The sequence below is a fragment of the Gopherus flavomarginatus genome, chromosome 4 (genome assembly GCF_025201925.1).
Source record: "Gopherus flavomarginatus isolate rGopFla2 chromosome 4, rGopFla2.mat.asm, whole genome shotgun sequence".
NCBI classification, from domain to species: domain Eukaryota; kingdom Metazoa; phylum Chordata; order Testudines; family Testudinidae; genus Gopherus; species Gopherus flavomarginatus.
This window is the reverse complement of record NC_066620.1, coordinates 56,685,727-56,703,986: the sequence shown is the minus strand read 5'-3', so window position 1 is coordinate 56,703,986 and position 18,260 is coordinate 56,685,727. Positions and strand designations below refer to the sequence as shown.

General features: G+C 44.5%; 1 protein-coding gene across 1 annotated transcript in view; it reads left to right on the top strand.

Annotated features, from left to right (window-relative positions):
- Positions 1 to 7,334: 7,334 nt before the first annotated feature.
- Positions 7,335 to 18,260, top strand: part of TMEM63A (transmembrane protein 63A) — a 43,931-nt gene continuing 33,005 nt past the window's right edge. The window contains exons 1-4 of the mRNA XM_050948515.1: positions 7,335 to 7,508; positions 9,212 to 9,468; positions 11,227 to 11,505; positions 12,712 to 12,905. Of these exons, the coding sequence (XP_050804472.1) occupies positions 12,723 to 12,905 (183 nt within the window). The 5' untranslated portion in view covers positions 7,335 to 7,508; positions 9,212 to 9,468; positions 11,227 to 11,505; positions 12,712 to 12,722. The remainder of the gene's footprint in view (positions 7,509 to 9,211; positions 9,469 to 11,226; positions 11,506 to 12,711; positions 12,906 to 18,260) is intronic.

Below are 18,260 nucleotides of genomic sequence, written 5' to 3'. Positions count from 1 at the left end.
TACAATCAAAATCAGAATTTTAGAGTTCAAGCCCATTTCTAATGGCCACATGGTAGGACTCTAAGTTAAATGAAATCTCACAGATACTCTTTTACAAATCCATAAGCAATGCACTGAACTTAATGAAATGTAGCAGTTTCATTTTGAGTTTTTCCTTTTCTCCTTTGGTTTATATTAAGTTGAAATTCAAATAAAAGTTCTGCGAAATCCACACAGTCTGAACCCAGCAAGTTTCTTCCCGCTCCATAAAATGGAAGAGTAGCAAAATCACTTTCAATTTTTGTCTAGGTAAGTTTTTTTGTTTTTTTGTTTGTTACATGTAACTGTTTGGGTCTTTAAATGGAAGAATACATAGCTATGCTGGCATAGGAAGTGTAGTGTAGACATAGCCATAGTGGCTACATCAAATCCTTTAGTGTATTGAGAGGCTTGTAAAACAGATTGCTAGATGAAAGCAAGGATTAAGAGGTAGCAATGGGCCATCAGGCTAGAAACCTGAATTACATCCATTAAGATAGACTTGAATAGGCAGATGTGTAAGTAACAGCAGTCCAGGCATATAGATCTCTTCAGTCAGAGAGCAGCAGTAATGAAAACTCCAAAACCACAGGGAGAGCTGCCATGCATGGTAAAGCCTCGGACCACCTGCTGCCCAAGGTCCTGAGCATATCTATGTCCATGTTGGGAGTTCACCCATCAAGGAAAGTCCTGCCATGAAGGGTAAAGCCACAAGTGAGAGGATGAAGTTGAGCCAGAAGGCAGTTGCATAGAGAGTGGCCTTGATCAAGGATAGAAGCCACATAGGAAGAGAGTCACACATGTAAATGTAAATACTCGCACACTTGTTGAACTGGGTGCTAAAAAGCTGTCAAAGTGGATGGAGAACATCCAAAATAAAGTTAATGTGGAAGGATTTCAAATTTTGTTGACCTGCTCCCCAGGTCCTACACTGGGTTTCCATATGTCCCCAGCAGTGAAATTTAATGTTTGTTAACTAGTGGAAGGATGTGGCTTTTGTCACCAGAAGAACAGACAGTGTCAAACAAAAAACTGTTTACAAGAACCCCCCTTCTTGTGAAATGTGGTGCTGCTGTTGAAATCAGAGATAAAATCACACTACTTAGCTAAAACGCCTGTCTAGACAGGGAAAGAAAGAAGCAAATGCAAAGGCTGTAAGTTACCAACCATTGTGAAAGAGAAAAAAAGATATGTTACACCTAGGCAAAAGGCACTAACAACAAGATCCAGTTCAATGTCAAGATAACTGAACATCACCTGTATTACACCGCAAAATCAGATGTTCTAGCCAAAGGGAGGTTATGGGGATCAAATCTTCTTAATCCTAAAAGAGACAAGAAAGAAGAGCACAAATAGCTTATGAGACCAGTAAAACAACCAACCAAATGGATCTTGGTTTTGAGACTATGTAAAATACATACACTAAGGCCTTGCCTACTTGGATATAATTTCCTGGAATAGTATAGAGGAATATCTATCCTGCTATAGCTAATCCAATATAATTTATCTATTTCAGAATAACTCCTTCATATGGATACTCTATTCTGGAACAATATTATTTCAGAATAATTACTCCTTTTCCAAAGCAGAGTGATTATTCCAGAATAAATTCATTTTTATTTTGAAATAGAGTGTCCATACAGGGGAATTATTCCAGAATAGCTATTCCACTGTAGCTCTGCCAGTCAATTTCCCTGTGTAGCCAAGACCTTTGATACCATGGGTGTGGGAACCTAATTAGAAGAGAACACATACATACATTCAGGTAAATTCCACCATTAGCATTACTGGTTTAGAATAGAATTGCACCTGTTTACTTGAGCAGTGAATTTGACCAACTTGTCTAGAGGCTGTTTTAAATTTGCATAAATGTTTATGGCCAATTTCTAAATCCCCTAGAACAACCATTTACAATGGAGACACTGACTGACTTAATGCTGAAGCTCTATTTCAAAATTTCCCTGCCATGTGTCTTGTTACTGCAGATGATTTGGTGCTTTTTGTGGAGGAAGGGAGAAGGAGATTCAGGGAGTAGGGGAACCATAGAACATTAGCTGAACTCAGAGAACATATGCACTACGCTTCTGGCCTACTGTCTGGCAAGAATTTATTTTCAAAAGAGGGAGGATGTTCTTTTGGGTAAGACAGATGACTGGGAGTCTAGAGTTCTGGGTTCTATCCCCAGTTCTGTTACAGACAGCCTAAGTAGTTTTGTGCAAGACAGTTAAACTCTTTATGCCTCGTTTTCCCCATTTGCAAAATAGGAATGATACTTCTCTACCTTAGAGCTGTGTGGTGAAACTAAATTCATTAACATGTGCAAAGTGCTTTGAGAGCCTTGGATATAACAGTGCTATAAGTCATGTCACTTATTAATATGAGTTTAATTAATTACTATCAATATCTAACTTATTTTTGATTGATCTATGTTAGAGTTTTGCACTGCTGACCATCACCATAATATCTGAGCAGTTTCCACTTAATTAGATTGGAAATTGTGAAGTCTTTAGTGGCTTTCATGGACTCTCTGCCCTTTTCTGCCACCTCAGTAGTGGAAAGCTCTTCTGGAGGCATTTTTTTGAAGGGGAGGGAGGAGAAAGGTAGGTTGTTATTGTGAATTATGGAAGCACAAAACAGTAAAATAGCTAGTAAATGTTGAGTTACACTACTATAATACTATAATTTATAAATGGCCAAGTGGTTAGAAAAACTTCCATTCCTTTTCATTCCTTGTCTGAGATCTTGTAACCAAGATTCAGCACAGTGTAAAGTTTTTACAGCTATAAATGCTTAAAACAAAGAGACTTAAGCCATTACTGGTGTAATGCTATTGACTTCACTGATGCTATACAAGGAGTACATTTGGTTCAAATTTGGCAGACTCTCAAGACTCTCAGACTTTCCTCACAAGTAATCATGATCACCCCAATGTTACTAATGGAAAAACAAGAAGATATAAGTTATGGAGAGTGATGACCCATTAAAGAGGTAATGGACAGTTTGGAGCCATGCTGCCCCAAAATTAAGAGGTGTCTGGATCCAAGCTTTGACTTGGGACCATCTCTAATTAAGAGATTTATGCAGATTACATATGCAGAGTATGCAGTCAGTAAAGAACCAAGACAGAACTAAGACTCCTGACTCCAAGTTTTTTGCTTTAAATATATCTTAATCTACAGATATCAGTGTACAGTGTAATGATTACACAACTGCACCTTTATTTACTTAACTTTATTTTAGCTCACGTACAGTGATTAAACTTACATGGAAGATATGTGGCAAGCACATACGGATATCCAGCAATTATCATAAGAGTTAGAGGTCGGGGAACAGCCCTCCTTCCTCTGCTAAAAGTGGAGTGTAGCCCTCCCTCTTCTCCCTGACTTGAGAAGAGGTCCCCCACAGCTCCTCCTCCTTGGCTGGAGCAAAGAGAGCTCCCTGTCTTGTTCCAATCTATTTTAACCACTGAGTAGCTGGGAGCAGAATTAATCTCTATGTACATTGCAGTGGTGGTTCAGGAGATACAGCCTCTGGGTACATCTACACTACCTGCGATCGATCTATCGGTGATTGATTTATTGTGTGTAGTGTAGACACGATAAATCGATCCCCAGTCACTCTCCTGTCGACTGCTGAACTCCAGCAGTGCGAGAGGCGGAAGCAAAGTTGACAAGGGAGCCGTGGCCATCGATCCAGCGCCGCGAGGACACAAAGTAAGTAATTTTAATTCCATCTAAGATATGTCAACTTCAGCTACACTATTCTCATAGCTGAAGTTGCATATCTTAGATCAATTTCCCCTCCCCCCAGTGTAGACCAGGCCTTACTTCCACATTCACTCCCGTCTCCACATCTCTCTTCCTTTCCACTTTGGTTTATCCTCCTCCTGGTTAGCCCTTAGTTTGTCTTCTCCCAACCTAGACTGACAGTGTCCCATTGTGCTCTAACAACTGAGAGCTGCTCCTGCTGCACCTTTGATCAGCATTCTCCATTCTTGAAGTATGTGGTAATGTGGGGCTCAGAGCTCTGACCAGGAGAGCTATCCCCACTATCTGGCTCCTAACTATGCTCACATGCTCTAGTCTGGGCAGAACCAGGGTGCTGGTCAGAGACACTATAGGAGAGGTGGGGATTCAGAAAGCAGTGCTTTCATACCATGGGACAACTTATTTAATTGTGGACTTCCCCCAGACAATTAGGAACATGTTCCCCTTCCACAGAAAATTACACAGAAAAGAATAAAATTCATCAACCTCCTCCCAATATAGATATATTACTATGTATGTACCATTCTAAGCTGTTTTTTAACTAGTATGGCCATCTTCCAGATGAAAAATTCATGTGGGAAAAGCTGCTACTGGGTTCACTAGGGAGCTTCAAAGCAGGAGCAGGACTTCAGAGAGGCCACTCACGCTTCATCAAACGGCCTAACAAAAGGCTGAGGGGCATTTGTTAAAGTGCCCTTCTTCAATGAGAAGTACAGCTAAGCAGGGGCACAATGATACACATCAGAGGCAAACCTCAAGCTGACACCCGTAAGCAAAATGTAACTTCCTGAATTAGAAACTGGCCAGCACACGTGTCATGGAATCCTAATAACAAGAACCCTGTGGGGTCTGTAAGGGCTGCCAGTTATCTGAACTTAGATTTTCTGCCTCAGTCTGGAAAATGAAGCCCCTCTAGCAGCACGGCATCCCTTGACAGCGTAGCATGACATTCACAACACAGCCTCAGAGGGAAGAGTGCCCCCTACTGACTTGCAAGCACCCCTGCTTAGAGCACGGCTGGTTTTCTTTGGTCCCTTGACTGTTTGGAGATGCCAAAATGGCATAATTGGAGTAGGCCCCTGACTGTGCTTTACAGTGAGAGCTCCTGCTTTCGGCCACAGCAGGTTTGCCTGTGGCATCAGAATCCTGAGCGCACTCAGTGGCAGAGAAGAGGTGGCTCTGAAGTAAGCTCTCAGGAAGCAAATGCCTTATGAATCTGGTTCCTAAGGGCTGTGTCTGCAGATGTGATAATCCTGGTGGGGAAATCTTAATAAATTTGGAGGGAGATTGCAACTGTCTCATAGACTAATACATTCCAAGGCCAGAAAGGATTATTGTGATCATTTAGTCTGACCTGTGTAACATAGGCCATAGAACTTCTCCAAAATAATTCCAGTTTGAACTTTTAGAAAAACATCCACTATTGATTTAAAAACTGCCAGTGATGGATGAACCACAACACTTGGTAAATTGTTCATATGGTTAATTACTCTGTTAAAAATGTACACTTTATTTCCAGTGTGAATTTATCTTGCTTCAACTTTCGGATATTGGATTGTATTACTGTATACATTTGTCTTTTAGACGGAAGAGCCCATTATCAAATGTTCGTTCTTCATGTAGGTACTTACAAAATATGATCAAGTCATCCCTTAACCTTCTGTTTGTTAAGCTAAATAGATTGTGCTCCTTGCGTCTTTCATACAAGGCATGTTTTCTAGTCCCATAATATTTTTGTGGCTCTTCTCTGGACCTGCTTCATTGTATCAACATCCTTCCTGAATTGGGGACACCAGCACTGGACACAATATTCCAGTTGCAGTCACACTAGTGCCAAATACAGAGGTAGATTCCCCTGTTTATGTACCCACGGATAATATTAGTCCTTTTGGCCAGCACGTGGCATTGGGAGCTCATGTTCAGCTGATTATCCTCTATAAACCCCAAATCTTTTTCAGATTCACTGCTTCCAGCATAGAATCCCTCATCCAGTAAGTGTGGCCTGCATTCTTTGTTTCTACATCGTGTATGATTTCACATTTGGTACTATTAAAATGCATGTTATTTGCTTGTGTCCATTTTACCAAACAAATCAGATTATTCATTATCAGTGACCTTTCAGCTTACTTACACACAACCCTAGTCTTTGTGTCATCTGCAGACTTTATCAGTGATGATTTTATATTTTTTTCAGCATACAGCCAAGAACCAATCCTTGCAGGATCCCACTAGAAACACACACCATTGATGGCTCTGAGCTGTCCGCTTGTACAACTACACTATATGTTTTCATATGTAAGTCATTCTTCATCCTGGCTTCTGGCTTTGATCAGCCACCGCCACCACGTGCCAGCCTGCATGGACATCCTGTCACCAGGTCAAATGCCTTACAGACGACTAAGGCCACGTCCAGACTAGGAATTAAAATCGATTTTAGATACGCTACTTCAGCTACGAGAATAACGTAGCTGAAGTCGAATTTCTAAAATCGAGGTACTCACCAGTCTGGACGGCGCGGCATCGATGTCCGCGGCTCTCCGCGTCGATTCCGGAACTCCGTTCGGATTGATGGAGTTCCGGAATCGATGTAAGCGCGCTCGGGGATCGATACACCGCGTCCAGACTAGACGCGATATATCGATCCCCGAGCAATCGATTTTAACCCGCCGATGCCGCGGGTTAGTCTGGACGAGGGCTAAGAGTATTATATCAACATTATTACTTTTATGATTTTTATCAATCAAAATTCTAATCTTGTAAAAAAATGATACCTAGTTTGGGAAGATGTATTTTCCATAAACCCATGTTGACTGGCTTTAATTATATTACCATCCTTTGATTCTTTATTAATCTAGTCCCATTATCAGCCACTCCATTATTTTGTCGAGGACTGATGTCAGGCTGACAGACCTATAAATTACCCAGGGTGTCCCATTTACCCTTTTAAAATACTGGCATAACGTTAGTTTTCTTTCATTCTTCTCAAACGTCCCTAGTGTTCCAAGAGTTACTGAAAATGAACAGTATTGGTCCGAGGAGTGCTTCAGTCAGCTCTTCTAAAACTTGAATAGCTTGAATAGCCGCTACTGCTCAACATCCTCGTGAGTCACTGGTAGAGTGGAAAGTGCTTAATCATCACAGTAAACCTGGACATCCTCTTTTTCTCCCTAAAACGGAACAGAAATATTTACTGAACTCTTTTACCTCTTCCAAATATTCTCGCCAATGCCACCATTTCAGCGTTGTGAAAACAAGAAGTAACAAGAAATGCATGAGGGGAGAGGGAGTCCTTCTTCACAAGGGGACGACACAGGAGTGGCAGGGGGCCACAGACGGAGGGGGAAGGGGAACAGGCAGGACAGTGAGCGCGCAGCACAGACTGGGGGGCGCAGGGGGAGCGAGCAGCAGGCGGACCGTGGGGACGGGGAGGGCAGAGAGGCTCCAAGCGAACAGCGCGGCCTGGGGAGCGCTCAGATGTGGGGGGGGCGGTTGAGCTCAGAAGGGCTCCAAGCGGGGCCGGCAGGCACAGCCGGCTCCGACACACGGGCGGGCAATGGCCGGGCTCGGCCCGGGCGCGGAGCCGCTGTTGTGGGCGGGGCGCATGCGCGGCTCCCGGTACTTGTTGCTTTGACTTTGTTACTTTTGGGCTCCGGACGCTGCCCCCGCCTTGGGCAGGAGGAACTCGCCGGAGAGGCCGGAGGCAGCGGCCAGACGCCGCTGCAGGTAATGGGGCTGCCACGTCCTGTGCTGGGAGCTGCTAGCTGGAGCCCAGTTCCAGGTAGGGGGCGGTCCCGTCCCGGGGAGGGGCGGCTTCCGGCCTTGAGAGCCGCGGGAGGCGCCCCCTTAACTTACGGGCGGGAGACCCACTGAGCGCCCTCCGGGCCCCTAACCCCCCGCGGACCTGGCTGCGATGCGGTGTCTGTGCAGGCTGGCGCGTGGTGGCGGTGGCTGATCAAAGCCAGAAGAGTTTTTCTGCAGTTCCTGCTTGAGACCCAGGGCCAGCCGCTCCCCAGTCGCCCAGTACGTGTGCCGAGAGCCCACCATGCCTTGCTTGGACCCTCTTCCCGGCCCAGGGGGAGCCGGTGGGGGACGGTGGCCCTCTCTCCACTGTATTGTGCAGATCTGGAGCAAAGGGGCTAGTGGACAGAGTATGGGGTTAGGGCTAGGAATCCCTGAGCACTAATCTGGCTCTGCCTGGACCTGCTTTGTGATCTTGAGCAAGACCTTTCACCTATCTGTAAAATGGGGAAAGTAATACTTCCCTACCTCCTGGGAGTGTTGTGTAGATCAACTGGTCAACATACAGCACTTCAGAGAAGCTGTTGTATGGCTCTTCAGTATTATCAGTGTACAATGTGTGCGTGCACACCATTTTAACAAGCTTTTCTTGTGAAATTCTGTGGCTCTCAAGTAGTGTATGTACAATAAGCCATTTTTGTAGAAGTCAGTCTGTTGAGTATATTCCTATTACCCATATGGGAGATAAGGCCCCTGGAAAACAAATACTTCTAGCTGGGCTGATACCAAATTTACTATTCTTCCTCTGCTGCTTCTGGGCATGGACTAGGGAGTTTGCTTTTTTCCATTGCTGCTGAATTCCACCAACAACCAGCTCCGGGTCATCTGCCAAGGCAGATGAAGGTAGCTGTATTAGTCACAGGATGTTAGAGACACTAGGTGAGTAAGGTAATATCTTTTATTGGGCTAACTTCTCTTGGTGAGAGAGACAAACGTTCAAGCCACACCAAGCTCTTCTTCAGGTCAGTGCTGTGTCTCTCACCCACAGAAGTTGGTCCAATATTACCTCAGCCACTTTGTCTCTCTAGGGCAGGCAAAAGCATAAGGAAATATTAGCAATGTGTTTTTATTTTTTTTGATACAGAGAGAAATGTATGCAAATATACATACTTTTGGTTGCTTATGCAGCCACTCCTCATGGCAGAAAACTTGGGCTCTCCTTGTAAAAACACAGCATATTGGACTTGACTGGCTCCCTACTGCCCTTTGCAGGAGATAGTCTCAGTGAGCTTGTCTTCATTGCAAAGTTGATTGGAGTTGCATTGGCCCCAGCTCAAGGCCCAGCCGCACAAAAACCTTTACCTTGAATATAGCGGTGCTTTTGACTCAAGTTGCCTGGCCTAGCAGAGGGCACAGGCTAATGTTCAAGTTAGTGCAGTTTGTCAGCTGCTAACATGACCATTCTGTAGTGTGGAACCAGGCTAGCTCCCCGTGAGTGTTAGTAGTTCCCCAGTGCCTCCCCACAATACACCCTGTGCACAGAAGGGACAGACAGGTTCTCCCACAATTCACTGGGGCTTAAGTGCTTAGGCCTGCTTGCAGCTTGGGGCAGAGCCAGTCCTGCCAGTCACCAGCTGCAAGGGAATGCCCCGCCCCTTGCAGTTCCCTCCAGTTTTCTGTCTCCACAGAGGTTGGCAGGAGGCCTCTCCAGCCCTCCCTGCTCCAGCTTTTCAGCGAAGCCTCCAGCCTTCTGTTTCTAACTGCTGGTGAGCCATTCGGATCGGGAACTGTCCATCAAATCCCCAGCCACGACTGGGGTTGTGTTTGCCTTTTGAGGAGATTGTCCACTCGGCTTCGCTTTCCCTGCTGAGATGTTGGAGTAGCTGGTGCCCCGACAGGCTTCAGGCAGAGAGCAAGGCCGAGAAAGCCAGAGGCAAAAATAAAGGTCTGTGTCTCCTGCTCCCTGCCCCTTAGAGAGTGTCTCCTTTGGAGCTCACCCAGCTCCATGGTCGGAGGGCAGTTTCTCCCTCACTGTGCAGGTTGTGTGGGGTTGTCTCAGCCCCTGCTTCCTGGGGTAGGAAAGGAGAGGCTGATTTTGCTGAGCAAGGTGCAGGCACCATCTCAGTAGCCCATTCCTGACGGGATTGCCTTGCCTGGGCAAAAAGGAGGCAGGCAGGACTGGAGAAGCTAGCTAAAGGTGCAAAAACCCTGCCCCTCTCCAGGGAAGTACTTCAGAGCCACTGCTGCCGCCAGCCCTCTCTCTCTAGAACCCAGTGGACTCAGGGTCTGACAGATCAGCAGACCCAGCAGCGATTCCCAGTGAAAATATGGTGCAGCTGTACCCCAATGGAATCCCTGTGGGTGATGCCATTATATTTGCCATCTCCATTGGTCTTCTTGCTAGCTACTGTTTGTCTAAACAGGCAAGTTTTCCAGTGTGGTTGCCATCTGTGACGAGACCTAGTATCGTATTTTAATTTAAACAGGTAGTCTTCACAGTTGCCGTAGCACTCATTCCCCAAATACATTTAAAAAATGCCCTAATTTCCTTCCGTCTAGCAGCAAATCCCAATTTTTAGGAGCATGGACAGTCTCATGGCAGAAAACTCACGTTTCCTGTGATGAGACCAGCTAGATGGCTACCTTACAATTTTTTAACATAATTTAAAATGTAAAATAATGTACAAAGTAAAAACCTGAATAAATGCATTAAGCTATATAGCTGCTTAAATAAATGTGTATAGATATAATGTATCTTCCTGGTTAGTTAAAAAGTGGTATGTAATGTGGAGTAAAGGCTATATTTAGTTACAAAACAACATGATTTAATGGTTACCAACCAATTAAAATCAGCCTTTCTTTAGAAAAATAACTAAACACTACAAATGCAAAACTGTTAAAACTTATGATTTAAGGTTTCTGGTTTGCTAATTTAAATCATGATTAAAATTAGTGATGTAAATCACTTTGATCACTTAAATCAATCCAACCTGTTTCCTATGCCATGACAATGTTACACTCTGACTTGAATTTTTAAGGCTACTCAAGACAACATTTATGTATTTGATGATCTGTAACAGAGGTAATCACGTCTCTCTCTGTTGAAGATATCACTGCACTGTGATGGACTGAAGGCCTACGAACTTCAATAGAGAATTACTAGAAATAGGGCCTAAAAGTCACTTGTTCTGAAATGCTGTACATTTTACTGTCTGCATGACAGTATCTTGCAGACTGTCTGTAGCTCATGGGTCAGGCGATAGTACTGATGTTTGAAGTTGTAAGGGGGTACTGGGAGGCTCTGTGTTGATAATGTGCTATAGAGCCTTTCACCTTTTGGCCACCAGTATAAATTCAGACCAGTTTGTAGTGACCTAAATATCATTACAAGTTGAAGGTTATGAAAGGGACTATATGCAATGAATTTGGAAGTCCCCATCGAGGACCTCTAGTGGACACAGTTGCACATTTAAAAAAAATCAGCCTAATGGGTAACATCCCAAAGAATGTTCCCTTTAGGCCAGGGGTGAAGCATATAGCTAAGACAGGGCAGGAAGCTTGCATTGCCTCTGCTCCTGCTGTATTTGCTCTATAGAGAACACTGAAGTCTTCTCCAAGATTGTTAACCCAGGACCTTTCACCAGCACTAAACAAAGAAAAGGAAGAGGGGGGGAAAAGAATAATTTCTGTTTGTTTCTTTCAGCATCCAGAGCAGTGTTTTTTTGTCAAATCTGGGAAATACTTTTGTGAGAAGTATATGCTTGCAATCGGATGTACTGGATGTCACCGTCCTCAACACAGTTTCAGAGACTTGCAGTCTTTGCTCCCAAGAAATTGAGCTCTCTAGGGGGTATTCTCCCTATTACTTTGTCATTTACAGACACCTTCCATATGATGATCTTTTATTCCAAGTAATTGAGAGCTACTGGGAATCAAGTTTAGAAGATTTGAAAAGAAACTTTAAAAACAGCAAACCCAGAAGTAAGTGAGCAGTTTCTTCCACTTGTAAAAACACCTTTGTATGATTGGAATAATTTTGCCATTTTCCAGATGTTGCTTAGTTAACTGAGCAGTTTAATAATTCTACAAAAGTAGAGAACTCGGAAACATGCACAGTTCTTTCTTGTTAGATATCGCATATCTAACACTTTACCCTGTCAGCCAGCAATCTCTGACTTCTTTAAAAACACTGATTAAACCTCACAACATGTCTGTTGTAGGTTTGTTTTGTGGCTTTTTTTGGAATTTATAGTCAGTTTTATTAAGTTCCGGCCTTTACATTTGATAAGTCTAAAATTCACAATTTCATATGTCCACAAGCCCTCAACAAGAGACAAAGTCCTTCAAACCATCATAGATCATTGGAATTGCTAACTTCTTATGTCACTCCAGGAACCAGGAATCAAAGCTCAAATACTTAGTAGTTTTAATATTCTAGATGGGAGAATAGCAGAATTTACACATTGGTCTCATGCAACCTTCCTTAGATTGTACTTGTATTTTATGCATTTGAGCTTTGATGCCTAGTCTCTAAGAGGCCTATGTTTTGTTAGATGTTTAGAGTACATGGATAGAAATCCTGCACCAGAGAATATTTTGGTAACAGATGCTGCTCAGTGGAGTTATTGCAAAATCTTTTCTCAGTGGTCGTTGGGGATGGTAGTAAAATATTCATTCTGTATGAGCCGCAAAGACTTCTGTGGCAGCTTATAGACTAACAAACGTATTGGAGCATGAGCTTTCGTGGGTGAATACCCACTTTGTTGGATGCATGTAGTGGAAGTTTCCAGAGGCAGGTATAAATATGCAGGCAAGAATCAGGCTAGAGATAACGAGGTTAGTTCAATCAGGGAGGATGGGGCCCTCTTCTATCAGTTGAGGTATGAACACCAAGAGAGGAGAAACTGCTTTTGTAGTTGGCTAGCCATTCACAGTCTTTGTTTAATCTTGAGCTGATGGTGTCAAATTTGCAGATGAACTGAAGCTCAGCAGTTTTTCTTTGCCGCTTTTACAGCTCCAGACTAAGCTACCTCTCTGATATTTGACATTCTGTATGAGGACACTTTTGAATCTTTCTGCACTGGGATGTTCCTGATTTGGACACTTGTTCTGTTTGCACATTTCGCAAATATGGGTCTCCTGACCCATTAGGCAGGCTGTTAATGTGACTGCTCACTTCTTTTTTCAGGGAGACACGAGATGATTCCTTTCCTGTTTCCGGATGTTGGACATTCCCGTCTAGTCTATTTCAGGAATAGAAATAGCTCTCACCAGGCAGATAAGACTTACTGCTACAGCACTGCACAGGGCAGTACTGTGCTCCAAGGAGTAACTTTTGGTGGAATCCCTACTGTCCTGCTGCTTGATGTTACTTGCTTTTTGGTAAGCTTTCTTTTTAACTCTTGCAGCTGTAATACTTCTGGCCTGTCCAGAAACTCAGTGTTGTGTAGAAAGCAACAGAGAGTCCTGTGGCACCTTTAAGACTAACAGATGTATTGGAGCATAAGCTTTCGTGGGTGAATACCCACTTCGTCAGACACATGTAATGGAAATTTCCAGAGGCAGGTATAAATATGCAGGCAAGAATCAGTCTTGTGTTGCGTAGAATACTCTCACTGTCTGATGGGGATTTAGGAAAGAGGGATTTGTTTCCCAGAATCTTTAGAACAGAAATATTTTAGGAGGGTGCTAGAGAGACAGAACTGCAAGCTGGCCTCATAAGTTTCATTTGTCCTGCTTTTTGCTCTTCTGAACCACCTTTCATCTGGGAACTCCAAAGGACTTCACAAGTATTAATGAATTAAGCTTCACCATATCCATGTGATGGGATTCTGATGGATAGGCACAGAGGAGCTAAGGGACTTGCCACTGTTTATGTACTGAGTCAATGGTAGTATCAGGAATAACATCGTAGGCTACTGGTTCTGTGCCTTAGCCACAAGAACATCATTCCTCCCTGTTTGTCATTCTTATGGGATGTGAGGGTCAGCTGGCATTTGAAAATTTCTCAAAAAATGAAAGCTAATGCTGAATACTGTTACTGTATTGAGGAAAAACTTCCTAATGGTGAGAAATACTAGATGGTGAAATAGTCTCCTAAAGGAAGCAGAAGGTGGAAATTCTATCATTTTAGACCCTTCAAATTAGAATGTACAAAGCAGTGGAGAAAAAAATATATAGAACGATCTGGACTGGAAGAAGGAGGAACAAGATGACAAGGCATGGTGCTAGAATTTCAAAGAGGCCTAAAATACAGTTGGGAAGAAATTTCCTTGAACATCTACATGTGATTTAATTTAAATCATAGTTTATATACTGATTGCTAGTTCTTTTATTTACTTCTTATTTTATAGCTTTTAAATTGCTAAAGTGGATATTTTGTCCATGTTTAGCTAGTTTCCTAATTGTTAGCAGAATTTCAGATTTTACCTAAAGTTTTTTTTTCTGTTAAGAAATGTACTTAAAATGCTCATCTGTGCTGAAAAAGTGACACCCAGGGCCTCATTGGCATCCTTACTATGAGAACAGCACACAATTGAAACGCACAGTTGATTGCAATGCCCTGTAGGCCAGTGGTCACCAACCAGTTGACCACGATCGACTAGGAGATCCTCTAGGATCAACCAGTCGACCATGATCTCTGGTGGTGCAGTGTTGCTCCTGCTAAGGCAGGCTCTCTACCTACTTTGGCCTGACGCCACTCCTGCAAGTCGCCAGCGTGGCCCTAGAGCCGGGATATCCCTCAGCATGCTGCTCCTGCCTGCAAGCACCGCCTCTGTCGCTCTCTTTGGCTGGGAACAGGGAGCTGTGGCCAATGGGAGCGGCAGGGGTGGCGCTCGCAGAGGGGCAGTGTGCAGAGCCACGTGTCGTCCCCTCGCCCCCCTCCATAGGGGTGTGTTGCTCCCTCTGGGAGCGGCGTGGGGCTGGGGGCAGACAGGGAGCCTGCTTTAGCCTTGCTGTGCCACCAACTGGGAGCCACCCAAGGTAAGTGCTGCCTGGCAGGAGGCCGCACTTCAACCCCCAGCACCCTATACCCCCTCCTACACCCCAACACTTTGCTGCAGCCCGGAGCCCTCTCTTGCACACAAACTCCCTCCCAGAGCTTGCATCCCTCGCCCCTTCTGCACCCCAACCCTCTGCTCCAGGCTCAGCCCAGAGCCCACTCTCACACTGCAAACCCCTTGGCGCCAGCCTAGAGCCTGCACCCCCTCCCGAATCCTAACCCCCTACACCAGCCGGGTGAAAGTCAGTGAGGGTGGAGGAGTGTAAGCAGTGGGGAGGGGGAATGATGGAGTGAGTGGGGAGGGACTTTGGGGAAGGGATGGGGCCTCGGGGAAGGGGTGGGTTGCCCTTAAATTCAAAAAGTGATCTTGGGTGTAAAAAGGTTGGAGACCACTGATGTAGGCTATTTGCTAACCAGCACCATCTTCCAATCTATTGAGCTTCCTCTATTCAAGAAAGCTTAAATACTTTGGGCTGCGCTTCTCCATTAGAGTTTGCAATGTGAAGTCAATGGGACTTGTGCTCGTAAGTCACTGAGGTGCTTTTGAAAATGTCGCCCATAGGTGCCAAAGTACTTTTGAAAATTTTAATGTATTTTTCAGAATAACATTTTGAATATATTAGAAGTCTAAATAACTTTTTATTGTTAACACTGAAGGAGTTTTGAAGTGCCTAATGTTATGCCACTAAAAAGTTTTAATAAAAATAAAAAAATGTTAGCCCCTTATGCCATAAACACTTATGTACATGCTTAACCTTAAGCACACGAGTAATTCCACTGGAAATCAGTGAGACTAATTCGTATGAGTAAAATTATGTTCCTGCTTAAATATTTGCAAAATCTGGGCCTTATCTTTCAATATTTTGTTTTTTGTTCATAGCAGTTTTGTAGAACTCAAATATGATACCCTACCAGCAGTAACATTTTAAAAACAAACCAACCAGTGTTACAATTCAATTTATTATGCATTTTAATCTAAAATTGCAATGGCAAAAATTTCCAAATGTAGTCTTAAAACCTCACCCTGATTTAAATAAGTGGGTTAAAAATAATAGTGATTTATATAACTCCACACTGGCTTTAACTCCTTTCATTTGTCAATTGTAGTGGCATGTCTAATATTTATAAATATTTCCCAGATGATGACTGTTGGAAGTAGAGGAGAATGGGCTGAGGCAGAAACTTGTGGGTACAAGTTCCACACCGTAGCATCCCTGTCCCCTGACCAAAAGCTGCTACCTACTTTGTCCTCACCATATTTCTGTTGGGCTAATCTGGTCAAGGATGATGGGAGTCAGTGACTACAATTCTTAATGCTTGACCTGCATCACTTTGTGGCAGGCTGCACTTCCCCCCTCCTAAGCTAAGATTATTGCCGCTTGAAAAGACACAACAGTAGCCTGTCCCCACCCAAGAAGGTGAGCTCCAGATCCTCTTTGGAAAGTGTCAGAGTAGATTAAAACATCAATGAAGAGCTCTTTAGGACTGACGTAAAACACGTTGTCCTTTCACCTCCTCCAAAGCAGGAGCATAACTTTTGCTTACTGCATGCTGAGTTTCATTTAAGAGCCTCTGATAAGAAATAAGCAGCATTATAAGGGATTGTTTGGGAACAAGTTTTTCAGTGAAAGTTTAATAGGAAGTGTGTTGAACACAGAGGATCAAATCCATCCCTGATGAAACTCCAGTGAAGGCTAAGGATATACACCAGGGATGAATTTGGCTACAATATTTTAAATAAACATAGTTTTAAACCACCAGGAAAAGAAATTGAAAGCCAGGAAACAGACTGGGTAATTGAGGTTCCTAGTAGTAAAGTGAGAATCAAGGAATCATCCAATTACTGTGTTTAGGAAACTGTACTGAAGAGTAGTCCAAACTGTGCTCATCTGAAGGTCGTACTGGCAATTCTGTAGGAAACCAGAGAACACCCCTAACTTGTTTAAAATAAAATAAAATAAAACACAGTGGAACAGCTAGTGGCCATCTTCATTTTCAGTATGGAGGCACGGTCCAATGTGCAATGCTGTGCCTGCAGGGCCAGTGCAACCTATTAGGCGACCTAGGCGGTCGCCTAGGGCGCTAGGATTTGGGGGGCGGCATTTTCTTCGGCAGCAACCACGGCGGCTGGATCTTTGGCCGCCCCGGTCGCCGCCGACATTTAGGCGGAGGGAACTGGGGCAGGGGGGCGCAGGGAGGGCCGCCTACAGCAAGTAAGGAGTGAGGGCGGCCCGCAGGGGAACTCCCCCCCCATCCCACCCCACCCTTGCTCCCCCTCCTCTCCGAGCACGTCATTGCTGCTTCGCTTCTCCCGCCTCCCAGGCTTGCAGTGCCAATCAGCTTAGGCGCTGCAAATCTGGGAGGCGGGAGAAGTGAAGCAGCGACGGCATACTCGGGGAGGAGACGGAGCAGGGGTGAGCTGGGGCGGGGAGCTGCTGTATGACTCCCCAGGCCAGGGGGGGAGCTGCCAAGGGGGGGCGCCTCAGGGCGGAGGGGAGCTGCCAAGGGGGAGGTGCCTTGGGGTGGGGGTGGGGAGCTGCCACAGGGCTCGGGGAGGGGCTGGAGCAGAGGTGAGCTGGGGTGGGGAGCTGCTGCAGGGGGAGTGCCTCAGGGTGGAGGGGGGTAGGCCTCAGGGCGGGGGTGGGGGCAGGGAGCTGCTGCAGGGCTTGGGGATGGGAGGGTGTAAGGTGGAAGTTTCACCTAGGGCGCAAAACGTCCTTGCACCGACCCTGTGTGCCTGGGTGCCAGTTTGGATCTGAAGTACTTAATCCTGGACTTCTAATCCTTATTAGAGAGGAAGGTGACTGTGAGCCACCCTGTAGAATTCTGTGCTGGCCATTGTTTGGGTACAGTTGACTGACACTTGACTTTTAAAACGTTGAGCCTTTGCTTTTGGGCTGCTTTCCATAGAGGACAAGAAGGTATCTTCTCTCTCCATGAACAACATTGCACGGAGATCCAGGCACATTGTGGAGCATTTTTGCCTTTCTCCAGCTATCACTTATTTGCCTCTTGATGCCAGACTTGAAGGTCCAGTGACCTGAACTCATCTGACAATTCCTGTGTTCCTCCGTTTGTGACAAAGAGATGTTTGCAGACCTCTTTTAATAAGCACTCCATCTCTTATCTGATTGCTTCTCAGAGTTGTTTTTTTAAAAGGTCTCTGTAAATCTATGAACTATGGCTTGTTTTCTAACTTGCATGGTTCTAATTGTTTATCTTGCTACAAAAGAGTTGATTTAAGGGCAGGATTTAAAAAAGGCCTTGGTGATGGCTTTTATAGCCATAATAATGATTGTTATTATCTACACTGAGGGAGATGTAAGCAGATTTCAGACTTTACCTGCACAAGGTCTTGCTCCCACCACAACTATCTGCATCACTGTAAAACTTGCCATTGTGAAGCATTCATCGTACATTTGGGCACTGTTAAATAATAGTAATGGTTCATTATGAAAGTTTTAGCTTCTTCTGTAATATTTAGTTGTAACATACTGATTAATGTGTGTATATGCTACTGCTTCCCACTGGATTGTGTCAGAGCTGTTCCTGGTCTGTCATAAGCATTAATACAAGTCTAGTTCAGAAATTTTTCTTTAGCTAAAACTTCAGGCCTGTGTTATGAGAGCAGGAGGACTGGAGTTCTAGGCCTGCTGACTCTGTAGTCCCAAACAAACTGGTTTGTGGCATTGTGGCCACTGGATCTCTTACACAGTACGGGTTAGTCCCAGCTT